The 27,728-nt window shown below is 43.3% G+C and overlaps 1 protein-coding gene across 3 annotated transcripts in view; it reads right to left on the bottom strand.

The window, feature by feature from the left end:
* Positions 1 to 27,728, bottom strand: part of ZFP64 (ZFP64 zinc finger protein) — an 87,586-nt gene that overhangs the window by 32,602 nt on the left and 27,256 nt on the right. For 2 of the 3 annotated variants that reach the window (XM_032350320.1, XM_032350321.1), the window contains exon 6: positions 25,401 to 26,826. The exons of the other annotated variant lie outside the window; for it this stretch is intronic. In XM_032350320.1, coding sequence (XP_032206211.1) covers positions 25,544 to 26,826 — 1,283 coding nt within the window. In that variant the 3' untranslated portion in view covers positions 25,401 to 25,543. Of the gene's footprint in view, positions 1 to 25,400; positions 26,827 to 27,728 lie in introns of those variants that run through there. 3 annotated transcript variants of the gene reach the window in all.

Genomic DNA, 27,728 nt, shown 5'->3' with positions numbered 1-27,728 from the left:
GCCCCAGGCTTCCTTGGACTCAGTTTCCGTCATGGAGGGTCTAATAATCAGGCTTGTATGCTTGCAAGTAACAAAACACCCTTCCTTTTTTTTTTCCCTTAGGAAAAAAATAATAATTTGTGCCCAAGAACGCAAGGTTAGGAGGACGTTTTCATTTCAGCTCTGGCTTCGTCCAGGGGCTCAACATCCTGCTGGCTTGGTCCTGCTGGGCTCCTCTCAGCACAGCTGTGTTGTGCGTCCACCTGCTCTCAGGCCCCTCTCTCAGGGGCTGGGCAGCTTCTGACCCCACTCCGGGGGGTCCCCGCCTCCCCATGTCCTTGCTCTTGACTAATTCCCTCCCCCTTGGCTAGACATAGAGACTCACTTCAGCCCTGGTGAGGCTTGGTTGCCTTGTCTTGGGTCATAGGCCCATCCTCTCGACCAGGAGATGACAAATTATGGTCTAAATCAGGCCGCTGCCTGTTTCTGAAAACAGGTTTTGTGGGAACACAGGCTCCTTTGCCAATGTTTATTGTCTAGGGCTGCTTTTATGCTACAACCGTAGCAGAGACTGGATGGCCCCCTACCCCTGAAATCTTTACTATCAGAGATTTCTGTTGAATCAGCAACCATTTCTGTTGCTTTAGAAAGATTTTGCTGACCCTTGCATTGGCCCCGTGTCTTTGACCAAGGGCAGGGAGTACTTGGGTTGGCCAAGCATTGGACCATGCCCTTCCCTCATGAAGGGAGTGTGTCGGCCCCATTTGGAGCATACGTACGGGCTGGCGGTGGGAGCAGAGTGAATCCCCAAGGATCATCCAGGAAATGCACAGGGAAGGAGGAAGGTAGAGGGAGCAGAGGCTCAAGGCCTCCACAGTGAAGCTTTATGGTTTTGTATGACAACGCGACCCTTCTTCTTTTGGGGAGCTAGTTGTGGTGGGATGGCAGGGTTGGGGGAGGTCATCGAGAGGATATGACCACTGGTTGATCTGTGAGCTGGACCCCAGCAACGGGAGGCTCCTTACTCTCTCCCCAATCCTTGAAATATGGGTTCTGCTTGCCTTCCCGGCTCCCAGAAGCTGCCCCATGGACATAGCCTTGAGATAGTGATGTGGTGCTTAGACCATCTGGGTGGTACATGACTGAACCAGTTATGGCCTAATATGTAGATTTTTAAGGGGCGCCTAGGTGGTGCAGTTGGTTAAGTGTCTAATTCTTGGTTTCGTCTGAGGTTGTGATCTCAGGGTCAGAAGACCAAGCCCTGGGCTCCACGCTAAGTGCGGAGTTGGCTTAAGACGGTCTCTCCTTCTGGCCATCCCCACCTCTCATAAATAAATCAATCTTTAAAAAAATTTAAAAAATTAAGCCTTTAAGATTCGGCAGGAAGGTGCGGACATCTGTTCATCTTGTGGCTTTTGCCCAAGACAACCATCATGTGTAAGTTCCCTTGCTTACTAAACCTAACATCTGCCAGTCTGGAGTGGCCTGACTCTTTCTTCCAGTACAGAACTGGTTTCAGATGACTCCCAGGAAGCTCCCCAAGAGGTCTTGAACCAACAGCTAGTTCTAGAAAGCTACCAATGGTCAGTGGGCAGGATGGGCTAGTCCTAGCTCACTGAGTTCCCCAGACCACAAAGCTGCTCTAGCACTGGGCACGTGCCTCCGCGGAGAACCATTCCTGGACTATTTCTATACCAGAGCAGAGAAATCCCTCTGGGTTGACTGAATTGGGATGGGGTTAAGCTGGAGTTGCCAGTGACCATATCCTTCTGCCATGTACAGAAGACCTGTCTGCAGGGGCAAAGACTAAAGCCAAGCAAAGATCTGCCACGATGGGCACGATCATGAAAGAAGACACACACAAGATCACCTCCCTGCCATAGGTCCCCAGGTCTCCAGGTCCCCGGACTAGCTCTGACCCCTGTGTTTCTTTCTCAGGTTCTGGAAACTACCTAGTGTCTGTCCCAGAAGTGTTTTTATTTCTGCTAGTTTTTGTGTGTTTCCTGTTGCTCATAACCAAAAGTGTCGACAATATCTGATCAAGCCATTGAGAAAGACCAGGGAGGGGCTCCCCTCGCCTGGAATCAGGAAAACCCAAAAAGCCTAGGGAGAGGCCTAGGGGTATGTGAAAGATACAGAATAGAGGACGAGGTGCAGAGTCGAGAAAGAAAATGAAACAAAGGGATAAATGTGGGATATCTGAGTCTTATCTATGGCAGAGAAAATACTCAAGAATTCTCAGAACTGATAAACTAGCTCTGGCTTCTGATCTCCTGACGTCTGGTGGCCAAGCTTTCACTGCAGATACTTCCCACATTTTTGTTGTCACCCAGGTCTTACAAGCATTTAAGCCTTGGATTAAAAGTACCTCTAAGAAGGAACTAGTTTTGGGGCGCCTGGCTGGCTCAGTTAGTTAAGTGTCTTCCTTCAGCTCAGATCATCATCTCAGGGTCCTGGGATCAAGTCCTGCATCAGGCTCTATGAAGTGCCTGCTTGAGATTCTCCCTCTCCCTTTCTCTCTGTGCTTCCCTGCCACTTGTGGGCTTGAGCTCTCTCTCTCAAATAAATAAACCTTAAAAAAAAAAAAAAAAGAACTAGTTTAGAGGTGTCTGGCTAGCTCAGTTGGTAGAGGCTATGATTCCTGATCTTGGGGTTGTGGGTTCCAGCCCCACATTGGGGATACAGATGACTTTAAAACCAAGTCTTAAAAAAAAAAAAAAGGGAATGAACTAGTCACACATGAGCTGATATGGAATGATGTCTGAATCTTAAGCCCTGGACGGTGGCGTGAAACTATTCCAAACTGTCAGGGTGCTTGCTGTGTAGAGAAAATGCCTGTCACATAGTAGGTGCTTAATAAATGTTGTGGAAAAAGTCCTGAAAGATATAGATAAAGAGAAAAAATATAGAAAAAGAGAAAAGAGAAGACACTATGTAGATTAAAGGTCCATCTTAGTTAATTAACAAAGAAAAGAAACAAAATCTATATATACAAGCGTGGGTAAGCACATAATAGCTTTTGGGGAAGGGAGTTGAGAATCTGGTGTGGGAAGGAGAAGAATTTTCCATTAGATACCACACTGAAATGTTTCAATTTTTCTACTTTGTGCACGTATTAAATTTTTCAGTGAAAAATTTACCATAATGGAAAGATATTCGATAAAGCAAATATAGTGGCATGGTGATTGAATCTTCATGCACAGAATATGGGTGTTCACCAGAAAATTCTTTCAACTTCACTGTATGTTTGAAAATTGTTACCAAAAAATTACTGGGACTTGTTTACTTTCAAGAGTTCTCCTTTATGATGAAATCAAAGGCCAGCCCTGAAGCTGGTTCCCATGCAGCTCTCAGAAGGGAGGACAGGGCCCTTGGCAGTGGGTGGGGGGCTCTTTCTGCATAAAAACACCAAGGTTTACACGACTAAAGTTAAAAACATCTGAGTTGGATTAGGGCAAGGGCTGAGTCTACAGCAAGGACTTCTATGTTGGTATGGCCTCAAATTCTGTCCACTGGAGCCCTCCGTTTTGTTCGGTGACAAGAGATCCAATCAAAGCTGCTCTCTCTGGGAACGCTGGGTTTTGTTGGTGATTCCTAACAGAAACCACTGGCCATTTGAACCAGAACAGGAACTTATGGGCAGCACGTGAGTCAGCCAAGTGCCTCAAGGAGCACGGAGACCCCGGCTCAGGTAATGGGCAGAGAGGGGGGCCGGCCAGCCAAGTGTCACCATGAAGGACATACCCATACTGGGGGACTATCTGCTTTGGATGGTGCAGGGAGACAACTCTGGTACTGATGCCGGGAACCTCTAAGCTCCACCCCACTCTCCCCAGACCCCTTGCTGCCACCATCACACACTGCTCAGGCCTCTGCCGAAATGCTCTCACTGTGAATGAACTTGGATCTGACCTGTGGTTTCTGCTGCCTGCTCACGCTTGGGCCGGAGCATCTGACTGGCCAAGCCCAGGTCACGTGCTTGTCCTCCAGCTGCAAGGAAGTGGTGGGAGTAGCTGATGTTCACCAGCTTGGACAATGGCAGGCAGGACACTGCCCCCGACCCAGGTGAGCACAGTGACATCCCCTCTGCACAGGAAGGAGGTGGCTCCGGAATGGCCCTACTAATGATGAGTGTGAGCCCTTGATGGCTTCCCCAAGGATGCGTACGCACTGAGAAGGCAGATCATTAGTGTTGCTAGTGCATGTGGCTACACCAAGTGACGGCCTACGATGTGTCAGGTACTCAACGTGTATTGCTTAATGTAATCCTACTTTACAAGACTCTAAAATAGAGGTACCATTATTTTTTGCGCTAAAGCAAAAGAAACTGAGGTTCAGAGAGGTTAAGGTCACTTCTGGGTCATATCTCTGAGAAGATGCAGAACTGGGATTTGAACCCAATTCTTTCTGACTCCAGGACCCCTGTTCCTGATCAGTGCCCTCTACTGCCAGCTGTTCCAGTCCTCCATGGGCCTGCTGAGCAAGCCAGGCAGGAGAATGACTTCCTGACTCACCTCCTCATACAATTTGCTTCCAAATTGTACTTTCTCAACTGGCTTCTGTTGAAAGTGATTTTCAAGTAGTATTGTAGGGGAAACATCATCTCATTCATCCAAATAAATACTGAATACTGGATACGGCAATTCCATAGGCAATAGTAAGCTGAAGGTTTCACTCATAGTCTGCTGTATTGGTCAGCTTTTGCTGTGTAACAACCAACCTCCAAAATCTCAGTGGCTTTCTACAATGACTATCTATTTTCTTTTTTATAGGTCTGGGAGTTCACTGTGGCTCTGCTGGGTTTGGCTCTAGGCTGAGGATTGGCTTGAGGTCAGTTCCATTGGTCTGTCCATTTCTCCTTGGGTTATCAGCCACACGGGCGTGTTTTTCTCATGACAAGGTCTCAAGGTTGCTTGAGAACAAGAGGATAAGGCACACCATACAGGCACATTGAAAGCCCCTCTTCCCATCAGGTCTATGAGAATTCCATTAGCCAAAGCAAAAACATGGCTTTGCCCAGAATTAGGGGGGTAGGGAAACACATTCCACCCACCATGATGCCAATGGACAAGGGAAGATACCTATAATCCCAGACCAGGGAGGGAGTGTTGAGTTGGAAACAACAATCTAGCACAGCTGTTAACATTGAAAACAGGATTCCAGTCACGAGGTGAAGACTGATGAAGACTGACAGATACATTTACACTACTCATATCGAAAGCACTAGGCTGAAAACCCAAACACTGAGAAGCATTGTGGCATGGGGCTTGTTCTTTTTCCTGGAAAACTATCCCGTGGGATGTGGCACTCTCTTTGCCTTGGGTTGCAATGCTGCATTCCACCGCTAGGGTGAAGCACTAGTCATTATTTTACAGCTTCTGGCTTCCATCCAGCAGCAACAACAGCAGGTAGAAGCTGATTCACACCTGCTTTCCCAGCATTGTTAATCAATAGTGCCTCTTCGCTCCCAGAGGTGTCCCAGTTCGGATGAGGAACTATATGCCCATCTTAAATTTATGTTATAAATGGGGCACTCTTTTCTCCTGAAATCAACTTCCCAGGAGCCTAACACACCCTGAGGAACACCCTCACCCGCCGCCCATCTTCCCTCTGGAAAAATGCTCCAGTTACAAATGACCTCTCTCCCTCCAGACCTGTGTATGTTGCCGTCCACCTTGAAATGCTCATCCCCCATTGCTTGGTTCCTGCTTTTCAGCTGTGCCTCCTACGCATCACTGACTTTGCACAAGCAGCCTCCCCTGGGCGGTCCAAATCTGGGTCACATGGCTTCCTCGTCATGCTTCCGGGGCCCCCGCTAGAAACCTCAGGAGCTGTGGTAAATATGTATTTGCCTGCCTGCCTTACTTGACTGTGAGCTCCCAGAGGGCAAGGACCCTGACGGCCTCGTGACAGCAACACCCTATGTACGCCCCTTTAGACATTGGTATTTGCTGAATGAATGCAACTGCTGTCATTGGTTTAATGAGGATTATAATATACATCAGATATGCACAAAATGTAGAGAATAATTCTCTCATCAACTTCACGGTCTACCTGCTGCTGTTTCCTGCTCTCCCTTCTTTAGCCACATCAACCTCAAACACCACAGGCACATTTCTCTTTTAGGGTTTTTCCACTGGCTTTTCCCTCTGGAATTCTCTTCCTCTTGATATCCACATGGCTCCCTTCCTTGCTCTCTCCCTCATTCTAGGCTTTGTTCCACTCTTAACTCAGGTCAGGCCTTCCCTGACCACCCTATTTAAAACCTTAAGCCCTCTTCCCTTACCAAATTGCCCCTAGAGCAGTCGTTACCTCCTGACACTATAACACATGTATGTGCTCTGTTTATTGTGTATTGTCTGTTTCCCCATTCTGGAAGGCAGATTCTACAAGGGCGAGGATCATTCTCTGCTCAGTGATAACCCCCATGTTTCCAAAAATGTAGGCAGCACATAGTAGGTGCTCAAAAAACACATATCGAACGAGTGAATGAGTTCAATGAACATTTACTGAGCGCTTTCTTCTGGGGCGTTAGAGGGGTCAGTCTCAGACCCCCAAACCCACAATTTTGGTAGAGGAAACAATGGCACACTGGACAATAAACCGCTTCAAGGCGGGGCTCAGGTATATGACCTGGCGTCCTCCTAGCCCCTCGGGCCTGTTACTAGTTCTACACATGTGCCCGGAACGATTCTACCAATGAACTGCCAGTATTATAACAGTTGCTGGTTCCAGAACATTCGCTCTATAGTCTCCCTCAGTCCAATAACTAAACAACACCCAGTTCCACCTTCGGAAATCAGTGAATTAAGTCTTAGGGGAAGAGCAGTACTGGAAAAATATAGCCCAAGGGAACCGACCGTCACCACTGCTCAAGAACCACAAAATCAGCATTAAAAACTTAACTGCTGGGGGCACCTGGGATGGCACAGTCAGTTAAGCATCTGACTCTTGGTTTCAGCTCAGGTCATGATCTCAGAGTCGTGAGTTCGAGCCCTGTGGCGGGCTCTGCACTGCACTGATCAGTGCAGAATCTGCCTCTATCTCCCTCTATCCCTGCCCCCACTCTTTTTCTCTCTCAAAAATAAACAAACAAATCCTTAAAAAACAAAAACCAAAAAACTGCTTCCTAAATTAATTCTTATAAAATGTTATAGTTAATTTTTAAACAGGAAAGAGATTGATTTAAGGAAGAAGAGACACAAGTACCAAGTCTTAACTCTCCTGAGAAACCATGTTTTAAAAATACAAATAAGTAGATCTTTGTTAAAACAAGTAAATATGATCCACGTACAGACGGATGCATTTCCTGGGGGCTAAGTGATGCTAATTTGTGCTGGAAGAAATGTTAGGACTTTCCTCTGGTCCATTCTTGACTTTTTTGGAAGTTGGTTGTAGGAGGCAGCAGTTAAATATTTAGCAAGTACCCAGCTCATGGTAAGTGCTCAAAGGACGTTAGCTTAGTAAAAGAACCGAGTAGCTCATTGGCCAGGTACCTCTACCCTTCCTCCTCACCTGAAAGAAAAATGTGCCATTTCCCTGCCATGTCCTACTATTTTCATGTTGGCCCCTAGGCTAGGATCTACTGCTTTGTCTTCATGTTCATGCAGAGATGGATGGATGTGCCCTGCTTTTTACTGGATTTCCAACATGGGATTCTGGCTCCAGAATAAGATCTTAATCACCGTATGATTCAAATCAAATCAAACTAAGTCAAATCAACTAGCTGTGTGACCCAGGGTCAGCTGCTTATCCATTCCATTGCTCAGCCTCATCAGTCACCAGAGGGTGGTGGTAATAATACCTCCTTTAGGGGGCGCTGCTGGGGATGGTCAGTGGGTTAGTGTGACTGACAGAGAGTAATTGCTCAATATGTAGTGGGTATTATCATAAAAATTCCCCAATAATTCTAAAAATTGGATGATGTTATAATATATTGCTATCTTAAAAACTAGGACAAAACTAGGACAAAAACTAGGACACTCTGGACCAAATTTCCATCCAACTGGTGAACAGATAAACAAAAATGTGGTCTGGCCATTCAGTGAAATACTATATGGCCATGAAAAGGAATGGAGCACTACACATTATGATGTGGATGAACCTTGAAAACATTATGTTGAATAAGAGAAATCAGTCACAAAAGATCCTGTACGGTTTGATTCTAATTATGTGAAATGCCCAGAATAGGCAAAAGCTAGAGACAGAAAACAGATCTGTGGTTGCCAGAGGCTAAGAAGACGGAGGAATAGGGGGTTTGCCAATGGGGACAGGGTTTCTTCCTGGTGTGTTGACAGTGTTCTGCAATTAGATGCTGTTAATGGTTGCACAACTTAGTGAATGTACTAAAAATTATTAAATTATACAGTTGAAAGGGTGAATTGTTATAGTATACGAATGATATCTTTTTAAAAAAATATTTTATTTATTTGACAGACAGAGATCACAAGTAGGCAGAGAGGCAGGTGGGGGGGGGGGGGAAGCAGGCTCCTCACTGAGCAGAGAGTCTGATGTAGGGGGTTCAATCCCAGGACCCTGAGATCATGACCTGAGCTGAAGGCAGAGGCTTAACCCATTGAGCTACCTAGGTGCCCCTATATAAATGATATCTTAAGAACTTTTATAAACAGATCATCTAAACAGAAGATCAAGAAGGAAGCAAGGGCTTTGACTGACACACTGGACCAGATGGAAATAACAGATATATTCAGAAGCAATAGAACACACATTTTTCTCGAGTGCACGTGGAACATTCTCCAGACAGATCATATACTGGGTCACAAATCAGGTTTCAACAGGTACAAAAATACTGAGATTATGCTCTATATATTTTTAGACCACAATCCTATAAAACTTGAAGTCAACGGTAAGAAAAAATTTGGAAGGACCACATGTACATGGAGGTTAAAGAGCATCCTACTAAAGAACGAGTGGTCAGACCAGGAAATTAAAGAAGAATTAAAAAAAAATACATGGAAGCAAAAGAAAATGAAAACATGTTCAGAACATTTGGGATGCAGCAAAGGTGGTCCTAAGAGGGAAGGCCTTCTGCAAGGAGCAAGAAAAGTCTCAAATACACATCCTAACCTTACACCTCAAGGGGCAGAAAAAGAACAGCAAATAAAGCCTCAGTACTGAAGGAGAAGAGAAATAATAAAGACTAGAGCAGAAATCAATGACACAGAAATAAAAAAAAACCCCAGTAGAATAGATCAACAAAACTAGGAGCTGGTTCTTTGAAAGAATTAACAAGATTGATACACCCCTGGCCAGACTAATCAAAAAGAAAAGCAAAATGACCCAAATAAATAAAATCATGAATGGAAGAGAAGAGATGCCAAACAGCACCAGAGAAATACAAGCAATTATAAGAGAATATTATGAGCAATTATATGTCAACAAATTAGCAATCTGGAAGAAATGAATGCATTCCTAGAAATATATAAACTACCAAAACTGAAAGAGGAAGAAATAGGAAACATTAACAGACCAATAACCGGCAAACAAATTGAATCAGGATTCAAGAATCTCCCAACTTGAGTGCTGGGGTGGCTCAGTTGGTTAAGTGTCTACCTTTAGCTCAGGTCGTGATCTCAGGGTCTTGGGATCAAGTCCCACATCAAGCTCCCTGCGGAGTGCTTCTCCCTCTGTCTCTGCCTCTCTCTCTGTCTCTCATGAATAAATAAATAAAATCTCTTAAAAAAATAAAAAATATCTCCCAACAAACAAGGGTCCGGGGCCAGAGGGCTTCACAGTGGAATTCTGCCAAACATTTAAAGAAGAAATAATACCTATTTTTCTGAAACTGTTCAAAAAAATAGAAATGGAAGGGAAACTTCCAGACTTATTCTGAGGCCAGCATTACCTTGATCCCCAAACCAGACAAACACCCCACTTAAAAAGGAGAACTACAGAGCCATATCCCTGATGAACATGGATGCAAAAATTCTTACGAAGATATTAGCTAACAGGATCCAACAGTACATTAAAAGGATTATTCACCACTATCAAGTGGGTTTTACTCCTGGGCCGCAGGGGGGTTTATCATCCACAAATCAATCAATGTGCTGCACCACATTAATAAAAGAAAGGATAAGAACCATATGATCCTCTCAACAGATGCAGAAAAAGCATTTGACAAAATACAGCACTCTTTCTTGGTAAAAACTTTCTGCTGTGTAGGGAGAGAGGGAACATACCTCAATATCATAAAAGCCATATACAAAAAACCCACAGCAAATATCATTTTTAACGGGGGGAAACAGCTTTCACCCTAAGGTCAGGAGCAGGACAGAGATGTTCACTCTCACCACTGTTGTCCAACATAGTAACTGGAAGTTCTAGCCTCGGCAATCAGACAACAGAAAAAAAATAAAAGGCATCTGAATTGGTTAAACTTTCAGAAGAAGTTTGTCAAAGAAGTCAAACTTTCACTCTTTTCAGACAATATGAAAACCCAAAAGACTTCAACAAAAAATTGTTAGAACTGATACAGGAATTCAGCAAAGTTGCAGGATATAAAATCAATGCACAGAAGTCTGTTGTATCCCTATACACTAACAATGAGGCAGAAGAAAGAGAAATCAAAGAATCACTCCCATTTATAATGGTACCAAGCCCCATAAGAGATTTAGGAATAAAACTAACCAAAGAGGTAAAAGATCTGTACTCTGAAAACTATAGAGCACTTAAGAAAGGAATTGAGGAAGACACAAAGAAATAGAAGAACATTCCATGCTCATGGATTGGAAAAACAAATATTGTTAAAATGTCTATGCTACCTGAAGTAATCTATGCATTCAATGCAATCCCTATCAAAATGCCATCAACATTTTTCACAGAACTAGAACAAACAATCCTAAAATTTGTAGGAAACCAGAAAAGATCCCAAATAGCCAAAGTAATATTGAAAAAGAAAACCAAAACTGGTGGCATCACAATTCTGGACCTCAAGCTCTATTACAAAGCTGTAATCATCAAGACAGTACAGTACTAGCACAAAAACAGACACATAGATCAATGGAATAGAATAGAGACCCCAGAAATGGACCCCCAACTCTGTGGTCAACAAATCTTTGACAAAGCAGGAAAGAATGTCCAATGGAATAAAGACAGTCTCTTCGTTAAATGGTGTTGATAAGATTGGACAGCCACGTGCAGAAGAATGAAACTGGACCACATTCTTATACCATATAGAAAAATAGACTCAAAATGGATGAAAGACCTAAATGTGAAGGAATCCATCAAAATCCTAGAGATCATATGCAGCCACCTCCTTGAATTTGGCTGCAGCAACTTCCTGCTAGACACATCGCCAAAGGCAAGGGAAACAAAGGCAAAAATAAATTATGGGGACTCTATCAAGACAAAGAGCAAAGGAAACAGTAGACAAAACCAGAAGGCAATGGACAGAATGGGAGAAGTTATTTGCAAATGTCAGATAAAGGGCTAGCATCTAGAATCTAGAATCTATAAAGAACTTATCAAACTCAGCACCCAAAAAACAAAAAATCCATTCAAGAAATGGGCAGAAGACATGAACAGACATTTCTTCTAAGAAGACATACAAATGGCCAACAGACACATGAAAAAGTGCTCAACATCACTTGGCATCGGGGAAAGACAAATCAAAACCACTAGATACCACCTCGCACCATTCAGAATGGCTAAAATTAGCAACTCAGGAAGCAACAGATGTTGGCCAGGATGTGGAGAAAGGGGGACCCTCTTCACTGCTGGTGGGAATGCAAGGTGGTGCAGCCACTCTGGAAAACAGTATGGAGGTTCCTCAAAAAGTTAAAAATAGAGCTACCCTATGACCTAGAAATTGCACTACTAGGTATTTATCCAAAGGATACAAACATAGTGATTTGAAGGGGCATGTGCACCCCAATGTTTATAGCAGCAATGTTTACCAGAGCCAAACAATGGAAAGAGCTCAGACGTCCATCAACAGATGAATGGATACAGAAGTGAGAGATATATATATATATATATATATATATATATATATATTACTCAGCCATCAAAAAGAATGAAATCTTGCTATTTGCAATGACATAGATGGACCTAGAGGGTATTATGCTAAGTGAACTAAATCAGAGAAAGACAAATACCATATGGTTTCACTCATATGTGGAACTTAAGAAACAAATCAGATGAACATAGGGGAAAGGCAAACCATAGAGATTGCTGAACTCTGGGGAACAAACTGAGGGTTGCTGGAGGGGGTGGGGGGGGATGACGTAACTGGCTGATGGGCACGAAGGAGAGCACCTGATGGAACGAACACTGGGTGCTGTTTGCAACTGACGAATCACTGAATTCTACCTCCGGAACTAATAATACAGTGCATGTTAACTAAAGAGAATTTATTTATATTTATTTATTTATTTAAAGATCTTTATCTATTTATTTGACAGACAGAGATCATAAGTAGGAGAGAGGCAGGCAGAGAGAGAGGGGGAAGCAGCCTCCCTGCTGAGCAGAGAGCCCGATGTGGGGCTCCATCCCAGGACCCCGGGACCACGACCTGAGCTTAAGGCAGAGGCTTCAACCCACTGAGCCACCCAGGTGCCCGTACTTGTTTATTTATTTTTAAAAAAGATTTTATTTATTTATTTGAGAGAGAGGGAGAGCATGAACGGTGGGGAGGGGCAAAGGGAGAGGGAGAAGCAGGCTCCCTACCGAGCTGGGAGCCTGACATGGGGGCTCGATCCTCCATTGCAGGACTCCGGGATCATGACCTGAGCTGATCATGATCTGAGCTGAAGGCAGATGCCTAACCCACGGAGCCACCCAGACACCCTAAACCGAATTTAAATAAAGAATACAAAAATAAAAAATGGAAAGCGTTTGTAAAAAATTTACCTAGGGCAAAACAAAGATAAGTACATTATCCGTCCGCCCAACCTCTCTCTTCTCCCTGTAGAACAAATCTTCTCTTGCATTCCTCATGCTGATCACCATCTCCCAGCCCCATTTTCCATTAGGCTCAGCAGGCATCATGCTTGGCGAGGAGTCTGTGAAAGTGCTTTCATTTCTTTTGACATTAAAAGAAAAACAATGGAATGGGATCCCTTCTGGATTACCCATCTCTGTACCCCCATGGTTGCAAAATATAATTTTAAATGTTTATGTGTGTGTGTGTGTGTGTGTGTATGCGTGTGTGGAGGGGACTTATGCACGGAAAAGCACTCACAGTCCAGGACATGGCACTGTGACCCTGTTGGCTCCTAATAACTCAAGATTAAACTGTAACCTTCCTTGAAGCTTATGTTCTCTGGTTTGGGGACTTACAGGGGTGGGGCGCCCTGTTGCTCTCACAGCAGGATGAAGTCAGAGGCACCGAGCAAAATTAGAAAGCTAAACCAAACAGAGGGCAAAAGGGACTCTTCCCCACCGGGGAGACACGCAGTGCTGGGAAGGAAGTAACAAGGTGTGGAGGGCGCTGGCTGGGCTCAAGTGCCATCTGGCCAGTCACCAGCAGAGTGACCTTGCATAGGTCATGTGCCTGCGGAAAGCACAGAACTAGGCAGTGAAACAGCGTTTTAAAGAGTGAAGGGTCAGTTTCCGCAAGAGTTCACCCTCTGCAGCCTGAGCTCCTTGAACCTGCAGTTCCTGTGTAAGATCACGGAAAGGAGAACTCTTCTGAAGCCCAAACCAAAAATGGGTGAATTCAAAAAAGAAAAAGCATCAGTAGCGAGGATACCGGCAGGGATTCAGGACACAGCCCTTGGGTTCTTGGTCTCCTCAAAAGGACCCGTGGGAAAGTCAACCGCAGCCTGTGGACACCAGCTCCGCGGGCTGGCGCATGGCCGAGCAACGGTGAGCACAGAGCGGAGGCATCCTGGCGTGCACAAGCTCACAGCAAAGACACGAACGTGAATTCCCCAAACTATACTGTAAACTAAGGTGCCCCAGAATTGGGTCTGTCATTCACAATGGGGTGGGTTCACAGGAGAGAAAGAAACGGCCGCCCAGTCCGACTTAGTATCCCACCGAGATCCCTGCGGAGAAGGGCAGAGAAGTCCCGCACATAAGCCATTTAGCAAGTTGGCTGAAGGTCATGACTCCCAAAAACATGATGGTGAGAACTCGGGCAGGTGGGGGCCTGGGTGCGTCAGGAGGTTAAGTGTCGGCCTGTGGCTCAGGTCATGGTCTCAGGGTCCTCTGATGGAGCCCCGCATCAGACTCGCGGTTCAGCAGAGAGCCTGCTTCTCCCTCTCCCTCTGTCCCTCCTCCCCTTTCTCTGTCTCTATCAAATAAATGAATAAAATCTTTAAAAAAAAAAAAAAAGAACAAGGCAGGTGGTTTGATGCTGGCTTTAGGTTTAGACCTCTTCCTGCTAAGAGCTGTGTGACCTTGAGCAGAGCTCTCCTTTTTTTTTTTTTAAATTTTAAATTTTTAAATTTTTAATTTTTTCCTAAGCAGGTCTCTTACTTTCTCTGAGCTTCTGGTTCAATACTTTAGTATTTCTTAACTGCCTGGATCAGAAAAATCTCCAGAGGCTCTAGATTTCAAACACCGATTATCAGGTCCCTGGCCAGAGGCACTGTACTGGAATTTCCAGAGCTGGGCTGTGGCTGTGGGCATTTTAACACGTTTTCCAGGTGATTCTTACACTAGGCAACTTGGGAAACATATCCTTCTCAGCATAATGCGAGTGATAACAGCACTTCCCTCATAGGCTATTGGGGGCATTAAAGGAGATTACTGTATATAGCACTCAGCACTGTGTTGGCACGTCGGAAGCCAGTAAGTACTAGCTTTTATCACTGAAAATCATTACTGCCATTTATTTAATAAATATTTATTGTGCACCTACCATGTGCAGGGTCCAGATCAAGAGCTGGCAAACTATCGCCTAGCACTTGTCTTTGAACAATCTGTAAGCTAAGAATGGTTTTCACGTTTTTTTTGGAATGGTTGCAAAAAAAAAGAACAACAAAAGAAAAATAATATTTCCTGACATATGAGTATTTTAGGAGATTCAGATTTTGATGCCCATAAATAAAGTTTTATTGGAACATGGCCACACCCACTCCTTTACATACTACCTATGGCTTCCGTGTTCCACAGCGGAGTGCACAGTTGCAACAGAGACCATGTGGCCCGCAGAGCTGAACATATTTACTATCCGGCTCTTTACACCGGAAGCTGAACCACTGCTCTAAGACAAGGGACTTCCATTAAGATTCTTGTATTTTGGCCACGTGCAAAGATTTTTCAAGGGCGTGCTTAAAGAAATCAATTATCAGGTTCCCGTTTTTTGTATGTACTTTTTCCTAAAATTGATCATTTAAGAACATACCAGAAGGTGGCTCCCCTTGAATAATCGGCACCAAATCAATGCACGGAGCTATAAAATCTCTGGGACAAAAAAAAAAAAAAAAAAAAAAAAGGACAAAATGTTGGAAATCATGGTGTCAGTGTTGAGAAAGTGTTCCCTGCCCAGGGAGAGAAATCCCAGGTGACTTTCAGTTCTTTGCTTTTCACAAAATTGACCCACTTAGTTATGATTGATCATTATGTGATTTTCTAGCACATCATCTGGAAGGAATTAAAATAATTGAGAAGCATCACTGTAACAATACAATTTCTCTCTCCATATCCTTATTTATACGGAAGAGACTTCTCAGACTTTACATCAAGAAGAAAGAAAATAACTGAAGATTACCTGTATCTTCTTCTAGCAGTTGGTAAAAAAAAAAGAATTTGTTCTTAGGTAATATTCATCAAGGATATGTAAATAAGCTGATTCAAAAGTAGGACTATCTATCTCATCAACACATTTATTGCCAGTAAAATTTTCCTTATATTTAATAATTATCAAAATGCATAATATATTTGTTATGTACAGCATACCAACCAAAAAGTTATTTCCTTCCTTTTTTAAGAGTTTATTTATTTAACTAATCTCTACACCCAATGCGGGGCTCAAACTTATGACCCCAAGATGAAACTCACGTGGTTCTCTGACTGAGTCTGCCAGGCGCCCCCAGAAATGGTTTCTAATGATGGGCTGGTATGGAAAACATGTTTAAAGCTTGGAGCTTTATATAAATTCTCACAACCATTATGGAAAACACTGAGGAGTTTCCTTAAAAGAACTGAAAATAGAACTATCATATTATCTAGCAGTTCCACTTCTGGGTATTTACCCAAAGAAAATGAAAACATGAGTTCAAAAAGACACTGGCACCCGTATGTTCACTGAGCATGATTTACAACAGCCAAGATACGGACGGAACCTCAGTGTCCATCAACAGATGAACGGATAAAGATTTGGTACAATATATAGGTGATGTGTATGCATTACTCAGCCACAAAAAATGAAATCTTGCTTTTTGTGACCACGTGGATGGACCTAGAGGGAATTATGTTGAATGAAATGAGTTAGGAAGGGAAAGACAAATATCATATGATCTCACATGTTAAACCGAAAAAGCAAAACAAATGAACAAACAAAATAGACTCACAAATACAGAGAACAAACTGATGGTTGCCAGATGGGAGCGGGGTGGGGGACTGGATGAACTAGGTGGAGGGTATTCAGAGATACCCCCTCCCCGTTATAAAATAAATAAGACATGGGGATCTACTGTGCGGCACAGAGAATATTATATAGTGACTGACAGTAACTAAACTTACGGTGGTGATCATTTTGTAATATATATATGTAACAAATCACTATGCTGTACACCTGAAACTAACATAATATTCTATGTCAATTACACTTCAATTAGAAAAAAATAAAAAAGGTTGGTGCTGTATGGTCATAAGGAATAAAAAATGTAAACTTCAAATGACAGAACCATAATTTTTTTGCTGAGAAGTAGGAGGAGATGAGCAACAAAATAATTTTCTACATTCTAACATTCAAGCCCCGTGTTCAAGACCCTCTCCCTATTCTGGAAGCTTCAGAATCTGGTTCTCTCATTCTGCCTGGCTGAGGTGAGTGAGGTGAGTCCCCACTTGTTTTTCTAGCAACACTGACAGTTTGTCTCAACATGGCGGGTCACCAGATCTAAGGCACCTCAGAACTGGATGAGATGGGTATTACACCTTCCATCTCCGCTAGAACAGAATTTGAAGATTACCGAATCCTACGCCCAAAGGTATCATTCATCTGCCGGATGAAAGAAACGCCAACCGAGGTGCCCGTTCTAAGCGGTATACTCAAGAACTCACTCTCACAGAATGACGGTAAGATCAGAGTAAAGACACGAAACAGGGAAGAGGAAGAATATGTAAGAAACGATGGCAGACAATGACCGTTGTCATCTTTGGCCAGATCTAAGTGGGTGAAGGTAACACAGGAATTATGAGACAAACCACAGGACAAAACTTAGTGGAAGCTTGGAAAGAAGCCCATGAACTGTCTTAGCAAAATTTGGGATTTGGGGAGAAGGGGGTTGCAGCAAGAGATGAGGTTCAAAGGCCTCCTGTCATGGGGGAACGAGACTTTTCAGTGGGAGGTGGGGGCATGGTCACTATTTATATTTGAGACGGCACTAGAGAAAAGTGAACTTACAAATAATTGGTAAAGTTTGGAACGCAACTGTTAGCAGAATGGAGACACAGGCAGGAACTTTCAAGAGAAGAGGAAATGGCTAGAAAGAAAAAGGGAGAAAAAATCATGAAGTTTAATAAACAGTAAATATTCGGTAAGACAGAAGTGAATGTACGAAGTCTACGTGACTATGATAAAAGCAAACAGTGTGACTTCTCCTACCCAAGACAAAGGGAAGCTGATAAAAGAAATATCTTAAATAACAGAGTAGGCAAGAGTAAATAAATAAATGTAATAAATATAAATGTATAAATGTATAAAAATAATGTATAAAATGTATAAAAATAAATGTAAATAAATATAAAGCAGGGCTTAGAATGTTATCAAGAGATAAAGTATAATGTAAGGTCAAAAGCTACTGAATGGAAAGAACAGGTATAGAAAAAAGGAAAAAAAGGTAAAATCGACAAAGAATATATAATAACCACGAACTCATACACCTCAAACAACATGGGGCAAGGTATAATAAAACAAAACACCCTAGTAGATATAAGAAAAGCTTGGTTTAAAAGAAAGATAACCATGCTGAGAGGTTTACAAATACTTCTTTCAAACTTTATCAGACAGAAAAGATGAGAACTGAATAATTAAGTCAATGTGCTTCTTCTTTTTCTTAAAAAAGATTTTATTTATTTGAGAGACAGAGTGCGCATGAGATATGGGGGCGGGGGGGCGGAGAGCAGAGGGAGAAAGAGAAGCAGACTCCCCGCTGAGCAGGAACCTGGATGGATGATGGACAGTATGATGCTGGGCTCAGTTCCCGGACGCTGACGGAGACCATGACCTAAGCCGAAGGCAGGCCCTTAATGGACTGAGCCACCCAGGCGCCCCGCCCCACTGCCTCTTTAAAAAAGATTTTATTTATTTATTAAATATTTTACTTATTTATTTGAGAGCGAGAGAGAGTGAATGAGTAGAGGAGGGGCAGAGACAGAGGGAGAATCAGACTCCCACTAAGCAGGGAAGTCCCATGTGGGGCTCCATCCCAGGACCCAGGGATCACGACCCGAGCCAAAGGCAGATGCTTAACCGACTAAGCCACACAGGTGCCCTTAAAGATTTTATTTAGAATGTTAATTTTTTTCCTTAACATGCTTATTTCATAGATACCTGTCAATCATAGCAAAAACTGGTCACATGCACTGTCATTGAAAGAACTAATAAATTACAGGGGCACCCAGGCTCCCTGCTCAGCAGAGAGACTGCTTCTCCTTCTCCTTCTGCCCCTCCCCACCAAGGGTTCTCTCTCTCTCTCTCTCGAATAAATAAATAAAATCTTACTAAAAAATAAACTAATAAATAACAAAGTGTATGTATTTTCATAGATCACATCCTCAGGCCTATGAGTATCAGAAACTTCAATTCCAAATACAGTTTTCCACATCGTAACTATTTGAAAAATAAGAAACGTCCTTTTCTATAACCCACCAAACCAAGCAACCCACTCTGAAACGAAATAGCAAAGCATCTAGAACTTACAAAAGAAGAATACTTCATATATAAATCTATAGGAATATGGATTTTGTGAACTTTTTAAAAATTAAAAAAAAATTTTTTAGATTTTATTTATTTGACAGCCCGATGCAGGGCTCGATCCCACGACCCTGAGATCATGACCTGAGCTGAAGGCAGAGGCTTAACCCACTAAGCCACCCAGGAGTCCCTATTGTGAGCATTTTTGAAAGACCCCAAAATAGGCAAAAAAGAAAGATGGGGTGTCCTATGTCTTCCCTGCTCTGGGCTATCTAATTCTTTGGACATTCGTGCCTTTCATTGTTTTTGAGATAGTTTACAACCTTCTGAGGCACAGAAACATATAATAAGGCAAACAACTCATCCACAGAAACGTGAATGCACTTTGTCCCGACGGAAAGTCCTGAGGTTGCCATGGAGACACTGAGCCGCTCTGTATGCGTGTGAATTTCTGGCTGCCTATGTAACTGAACATGCACTGAATTCTCCTGTGAGCCTGTTGGAGCCTGCTGAAACCAATGCCCTCATTAATATCTTCATGACAGTTCACCCATTATCATTTTACATTTGTAGGACACTCATGATTGGAACTTTAAAAAAATGATTTCTAACATTGGGTTAAGTCACCGTGGAAAATACGTAGCTTTAAACGCTTTCATCATGAAAGCCTCAAAATCATCGAACTTAGAGGAACTTAGAATAACAAAATAAACAGAAAGAAAAGCAGGAAGAAGATTAATTAAAAAGAGAAAAGCCGAAATGAATAAAATGGAGGAGGGAAAACTGAGTAACTAACAGCAAAAGCTTCCACATGAATAGTTTTGCTTTTACCTAATACAATGAAAAATAGACAAACCCTTTGACAAACTAAGGAGAAGACTGACAATACAAGAAAACAAAAACAGAAACCCTGCCCGGGTCTGAGACCACTACCGTCCGAAACCAACAGCCATAAGAAAGCCGACAGACACCTCAAAATGCCAAAGATTTAAAACTCACTTTAAGAGGATATTAAACGGAATGTGAAATTCAGAGCAAAGTGAGTAATTTTTCATTTTGCAAAATAAAAATGACCAATATTGAGCCACACGGGCTGTAAAACGCAGACTGGTCGTTGTGGAAAAAGTAGGAAAGTTTTTTTTTTTTAAGCATGGGCCACAAGAGAGGGACGAACACTACATCATAAACGGATCATTCCCGACACAGCGAAGCTATTGCTAAATGGCTGAAAAAGAAGGGAAGAGCCCCAATTTATTTTCAGAGTAGCATCACCTACAACAAACAAGCAAAAATCAGAGCCTGAAAAAGAATCCCAGAGATCAACTGCACTTATGGATAGAGTCGTACAACTTTCAAGCGAAATACTGTAATTGCAAACCGAGCAGTGTGTTTGTTCGAAGAATAAGCCAACACGACCCACGGCTTGTTCAGGAATGCAAGGTGATTCGTACCAGCTATACAAATTCACTACATCCACAGACTTCAGTCCCAAACCCAAGGACTTGTCAAAAGATACTGAAAAGGTATTTGATACAATTCAGCAACTTACCCTGATACAAACTCTAAGTGAAAACGGCCGTAGAAGAAAATGACCCAGGTCCTAGAAAAACCACCACTCAAAGGGCCAGTGCATATTATATTAACCCAGGAAATTCTGAAGCTGTTCATACTAAAACTGAGACACAAAAGGACGTCAGCTGTATCAGCTTTGTTTGAAGGCTGAGGCTAATTACAATGGGACAAGGAAACAATTGAAATAGTATAAATATTACAAGAAAAAACAACTTGGAAATGAGATGACTGTATCATAACCATTATAAGTTATATTTGTCAGAGACCAGGAGTTTCTAATAAATAAGTATTGTTAATTAATAAGAAAAATTTTTTAAAGATTTTGTTTTTAAGTAATTGCTACATCCAATATGGGACTTGAACTTACAACCCCAAGATCAAGAGTCTCACACTCTACCAATTGAGCCAGCCAGGTGCCCCAATTAATAAGAATGTTTGCTAAGGGAGCTCAATATAGACAAATACACCAAATACAGCTTTTCATTATATGTTTGCAACTATTTTAACATGGAAAAATCCCATTTATAATTATAATAAAATGATAGAATAATAAGGAAATATAGGACTCATATTGTAAGAAAGATTGTATATGAAGAAAACTATATGAATAATGGTTTTTGGGCATAAGATTTAACATATTTTAAAAAGTCATTCTTTGTATAAGTTCAACATCACATGGATCCATTTCTAATAAAAATTCTCAAAAGGTTTTTTTGGGGGGGGCCCTTGAGAACTACTGGATAAAATGATAGCTCATTTGAAAATGAATATCTAGGAATTGCTATGAAAATTCTGGAAAAGAATAGCTAGAGGGAGGCTTTGTGATCCTAAAAGACAGTCAGGCTCGTCTTAATGCTATTATAATAAAAAGTGTGCTGCTGGCAAACCAGAGAAGATATAGATCAATGAGACACAGCAGAGCTTCCAGAAACAGAACTAAGTATATTCGAGAACTTCCATTTATAGGTGAAATTAGGATTTCCATGGAAAGGAAAATAATATTTTATTTAAAAAATGGTCCTGGCATAGGTGGGCTCCCAAATTCCCATGTCATATGGGCATGGAATTTTTGCTGCAGTAAGTTGCTAACTAAAAACAAACAACACATATATTAAAGAAAAAACAAACAAACCCTTTTTTTCATCTCAGGGGAAGAGGTAACCGTCCTAGAAAAAAAACAAGAGCCCTAAGTGATGCACCCGAAGGCTGACTATAGGAAAAGACAGTTCTTTCTGTGAGGTGACAGCACCACAGGAACAGTCAGAAGACAAAGGACAGGAGGGAAGAAATTGTGACAGACATGGGGTTTGTGTTCCCAGTGTACAACCACCCAAGGAGAAACACGACGGAGAATGCATTTTAGGTTCACACACAAGAAAAATGCCAATGATCAACAAGTCTACATAGAGATGTCACAGAAATGCAGATCCAAACGCCAGCTGGGGAAATGGACAGAGCCCAGATGGCGTATTTTATTCGTCAGACTGACTGACAAAACTTGGAAAGACTGCTAACGGCCAGGACTGGTGAGAGCTGGGGCCCGCACCACAGAGGAGGCAACATTTCGAAAAAAGCAATCTGAATCCATACGCAAGTACAAACTACAGACACTCACTGTAACTCCAAAAGCACAACTGAATGTGGGCAATTGTGCAGGAGAGTGATTGCTACTGTTTTTAATGTGAAATGAAAACAAAACAACCTGAGTATCCACGAGCAGGGAGTTGAATAATGCACGGTATGTCTCCACTACTACCTTTTGCCTAGAAAAACATTAGAGACAGATGTATTCACCCACAGTCGTGTGCATACATGGATAGTAAAAGCAGAAACAGTATGGTACAATACTAGAAAAATAGGGAAAAACCTTTTCTACATGATTGTTTTGAGTCTGTGTAAGTCAGTAGGTACACGGAGAAAACTTAACATTACGAACCTTGGGTAGAAGGATAATAGGAATGGCACTGGAGATGACTGGCTTGGTTTTTGTACAATTCTGCATAGAGTTTATTATAAGGAACAAATTTTGCCATTGTGGTTTGTTAAAAAATATCCAACTCTGTGGGTGTGTGTATGTGGAAGCATGTATAGGTGTGTATGGAGGGAAGCAGCTAGCTGGGGATATAAATATACAAAAGGAAATATATAAACAGAATAGTATGCTTGATTCAAACCCAATTCTGTAACTGGAGTAGAAAACATACGTACATAACATAGAAACAAAGGAAGTCCATTAAAAAAGGAAATCCATCAACATGGTCACAGTTTTTATGTCTGGATAGTAAGATTACTAGTAACTTTAATTTCAAAATTTTTAAGTTTTTACTTTTTGAAAGAAAGATTTTATTTATTTATAGAGAGAGGGTGTGCACGGGGTGGGGGGAAGGGAAAGGGGGAGAGAGAATTTCAAGTGGACTTGACAATGAGTGCAGAGCCCGAGGTGGGGCTTGGCCCCTTGACCCCAAGATCGTGACCTGAGCAGAAACCAAGAGTCAGATGCTTAACCAACTAAGCCACCCAAGTGCCCCAACTTTAATTTTTTAAAATAATATAATGTGTTTTTCATCTTGAAATGCACATTACATTTCTAATCAGGAGGAAAAAGTCCTTTAAAATTTGAAGAAAGGGGCATTCTGGAAAGAAAGATCTAGAAAGTAGGTTCACGACAATAGAAATTTCCTGGCTAAAACTGAACAGCTAAATAGTTTCTTTAAGAGCTGTAGGCAGGGGGCGCGTGGGTGGTTCAGTGGGTTAAAGCCTCTGCTTTTGGCTCAGGTCATGATCCCAGAGTTCTGGGATGGAGCCCCACATCAGGCTCTCTGCTCGGCGGGGAGCCTGCTTCCTCCTCTCTCTCTGCCTACTTGTGATCTCTGTCTGTCAGATAAATAAATAAAATCTTAAAAAAAAAAAAGGGGGCTGTAGGCAGGACACCTGGGTGGTGCAGTCAGTTAAGCATCTGACTCTTGGTTTTGGCTCAGGTCATGATCTCAGGGTCCTGAGATAGAGCCTCGTGTCAGGCTCTGCGCTGGTGTTGGAGCCTGCTTAAGTTTCTCTCTCCCTTACCTTCTGCCCCTCCACACACCCCCAGTTAGTGCTCTCCTTCTCAGTTAAAAAAAAAAAAAAAGAGCTGTAGCAATAATTCTAAAGCAGTGAAATTATTAAAATATTAACCAGCAAGCTGCAAGCTTTTTCATTTTCTTGCCAAACCAGTTAATGACTCATTATTACCATCGCTAATATGAAAATAAATTGTGGCAATCCCCCCGCCCCGTGTTCAAATACTGAGGATCAAAGAAAGGAGACAACTCTAACTTTACAGCTATTTCCTAAGGGAAGCTGATTTTCCTATTCCAACAGGCAAACCCTGAAGGTTTCTGCATCATAGCCTTTTGTGTATTTCCTTAGTTTGTTATTACCAAAGAAAAGGGGAGAGAGGATGGGTAATATCTTTATGTAAAAGTGAGCTAATCTGCATGAGAATTTTAATGTTTGTGTGCTAGGAAAGTCAAAGTGATGAGGGCTCTGGTAAAAATGTAAGGGTTTTCTGGGTACCTGGGTGGCTCATTTAGTTAAGTGACTGCCTTGGGCTCAGGTCATGATCCTAGGGTCCTGGCACTAAGCACCCCCTGGGGCTCCTTGCTCAGTGGGACGCCTGCTTCTCTCTCTCCCTCTGCCTACTGCTCCCTCTGCTTGTGCTCTCTCCTCCGGTGTCAAATAAATAAATAAAATCTTTAAAAAATAATGCAAGGTTTCTTGTAACATTTAAATGCGCTTTCCTCACCTATCCTTGCTGACACTCTGTGAGAGCATGTTTCAGTCATTCAATATGTATTAAGAGCCCACGGTGAGTTGAAGATCCTGGTAGAGGCTGGAAATCAGAGATAACTGGTTCAGGGCTTCGGGCAATTCACAAGCCTGGGTAATTCTAGCTTGCTCTCTGGCGCCACCTACTGATCAAACAGCATTTTAATTCTAAAACAGTAATATTTGAATTCCCCTTTCCTCAATAGAGCCTAGGCTTCTGAAAAACGCAGGTGCTTTTCCAGTCCCGTTCGTCTTGTCCCTGGGATGGCACACATACTGATACTTAAAACAACAGTATCCTAGAAAGCCATCCTAAATGTTAATAGGAACTCACATCATATTTGCATCTAAACAGAAATCTCAAGTTTCAAAATGGAAATGGTATCACTGGGTCACTTTAGCACGAGGCATACTTAAGTCGAGTGTGAAGGTGGTAAGACATTTGCATCCTATCGCTCAGAGGACTAAAAGCCTTTGCTTCTTCAAATTCCCTTTAGTTATAGGATAATTCACACCCTGCTATGCTCCAGGCATACTGTGACTCTAAAAAAATCATTAACATGCTGTATATTTTACTCACATATCAGTTTATTAGGAAACCATTCCTTTTTTTCTCATTAGCACTAGACATTTTTTGGGGGGGTGGGGGTCAAGTATCCATGTAACATTATGTAGAAAATGGTCCTCATGCCGATCGATTTGTATCCATGTACTACAACAGTAACAGCCCAGACTCGGAGGGAGGATGTTTCAGAGCGATGACTTCAGAGAGGCTGCGAAGTCTCCCATCCCCCACACAACTTTAATGAGATTGGAAAAAACCCTTCTCAGAACTGGGAAATCAAGCCGGACAAAAAAACGTATTCACTACTGACGGCCTTGAATTCCAACCCCTGACTGGAATCATCTTGGCAACAGCCAACGGTCAGAACACTCCGAACACGGCGACTCAGAGGTGGTCTCAACATGATCACAAGCATTTAAAAAATTATAGTAAGCAGTATAAAATTACAATTTATTACGAGGGGAGGGGTTTCACAACAACCCTTAAAAACATTAAGAGCAAACCTCTCACAGAACTCTATTTAGGACTTCGTGTTTTTGTCACTCCATTTCCCCCTTTCTTTTGGTTTTTAGGTACTAATCTGGTATGGAATCCGCCGGACAGAGCAAGGCCGGGTGGGCTCCCCCTTGAATGATGGAGTAAGTCTGCTTGGGCAGTTCTTGTTGGGAGGAGGAGGAGAAGATAGGCGGCGCCGTGGTGGCCACCGCGATGTTCTGCCCTCCGTCACTCACCACGGTCACTTCAGCCGTCCCCTCCTGAATCAAGGCATTAAGGCCTTCAAAGTCCGTGCACGTGATTCCCGAACTGGTGATGAAAGTCTGGTTGCCGGAGCCTTCCTGGGGGCTGCCGGGGGTGGTGGGGATGAGAGTCTGGTGCAGAGTGGCGCCGTCGGCCTGGTCGTGAGTGGTCAGCAGGACCGCGGGCTGGCTCATCGCGCCCGCCTCGCTGGGACACCCCGAGGGCTGAGGAGGGGCGATCAGATTGACCTGGCGCAGGATCTGCAGCCGGCTGTTCCCGGGGAGCTCCTCGGCGTTCTGCGCCACCAAGGCGGGGGGTACGATGTTCACCGCGGTGGCCGCCGCCTGGATGATGGTGTTGGCCTGTGGCACTTGGTGCCCCACGATGATTTTGACTCGCCCCTCGCTGAACGGGGGCACTTGGCTGGGCTGGAGGGGCACCTGCAGGTGGCCCACGGTGAGGGGCGCGGCCGGCTGCTTGCTGGGATCTATCTGGAACTGCAGGACCGTCACGTCCGAGTTCTTATTCTCATTGTACTCACTGTGCTGCCTCTTGTGGCTGCGGAGCGAGTCCTCGCGCATGAACGAGGCGTCGCATATGTCACAGTGGAAAGTCTTCTTGGCGTCCAGCTTGGCCACCTGCCGGCCACTCTGTCGGCCCACGTCTTTCCTCTCCGCGGCCTCGCTCTTCACCATGTCCCCGTGGAACTTCTTCATGTGCTTGCTGAGGTTGCTGGGCTGCTTGGTGTCGAAGCTGCAGTAGTGACACTTGAAGGGGCGGTCGGTGCAGTGGATGCGCTCGTGCACGCGCAGCGCGGCCTTGCTGGAGCACGAGTAGCTGCACTCGGAGCACTTCTCGGGATGCTCCGACTGGTGCGCCCGGCTGTGCTTCCGGAGGGTGGCTTTGCTGTCACCCAGGAAGTCGCAGTGCGGACACTTGAAGTTATTCCCGCTGTGCTTGATGCGGATGTGCGACTTGAGGTTGCCCTTCATGGTGCAGCGGACATTGCAGAACTCGCACTTGAAAGGCTTCTCCCCCGAGTGCACGCGCATGTGCCTTTTCAAGTCCGAGCTGATTTTGAACTTGGCGCTACAGAGCCAGCACTGGAAGGGGGCGTCCCCTGTCAACACAAGGTGAGTTTCGATAAGAACAGGCAGGCAACAACCACAGCGGATCCCCCCGAAGCACACACCAGACAATCGCTTATACCAAGGCAGGCGAGTGGAGCCTTTCCCACCGCAGCTGCTAGCAGCCCCTGGGAGAAAAAAAAGGGGGGGGTGTGTGGGGGGCGGGGCTTCTTTTCTTTCCCCAAACCTAAACCACCAGCACCCTTATAAAAACCCACAAGAAAAAGAGGAGATTGAAAAGAGCTATTTAATGGTCCCAAATAAAATAGTGTTTGTGAACACACTTATGTTCTTTAAAACGACCAAGCTATGGTTCAATTTTGCTACTGTGCCTGCTCTGCTAGTTAATGGTTCCCAGTTGTGTAAATTTTGCATAATCCGTTGATTCTGATTGAGTTACATGTTGTAACAGACTCGAGGACACATTTTGGAAACCGTCCGCTCCATGCTCCCTCATCAGAACAGTCTTTTATAAAGCGATTGAAACGCCCAGCTTATGCTTCATGCAGAGTTTTATTAATAAAGACGTGTTTATTGCGCAAAATTTATTTATCCCACATTGCCAGCTGCGTTCTTGTGAAGTTACGAAATCCAGCTGCTTGATTTTTTTTTTTTTTTAATTCATGGTCGCTGAAAGATGAGCAGAGAAAGTGAAATTGCAAACATCTGAATGCACACGACACTCCAAATTTGTTTCCTCAATGAATGGCAAATCCGAATCACCTACGGCACTGAGAGTTCAAGCAAATTGGTGACCCTGCCCATTCCAGTATTGCTGAAGCAAACAAAGTAGCAGCTAACATTCTTCCGTTGTTTCCAAGATGGTAGGTGCTCTGCTGAGCACGTTACAAGGTCACAAGAGTGGTCTCATTTGATGATCCCAACATTCCCATGA

This window comes from Mustela erminea, chromosome 7 (genome assembly GCF_009829155.1).
Source record: "Mustela erminea isolate mMusErm1 chromosome 7, mMusErm1.Pri, whole genome shotgun sequence".
Classification (NCBI taxonomy): Eukaryota; Metazoa; Chordata; class Mammalia; order Carnivora; family Mustelidae; genus Mustela; species Mustela erminea.
This window is presented reverse-complemented; position numbering and strand designations above follow the sequence as displayed.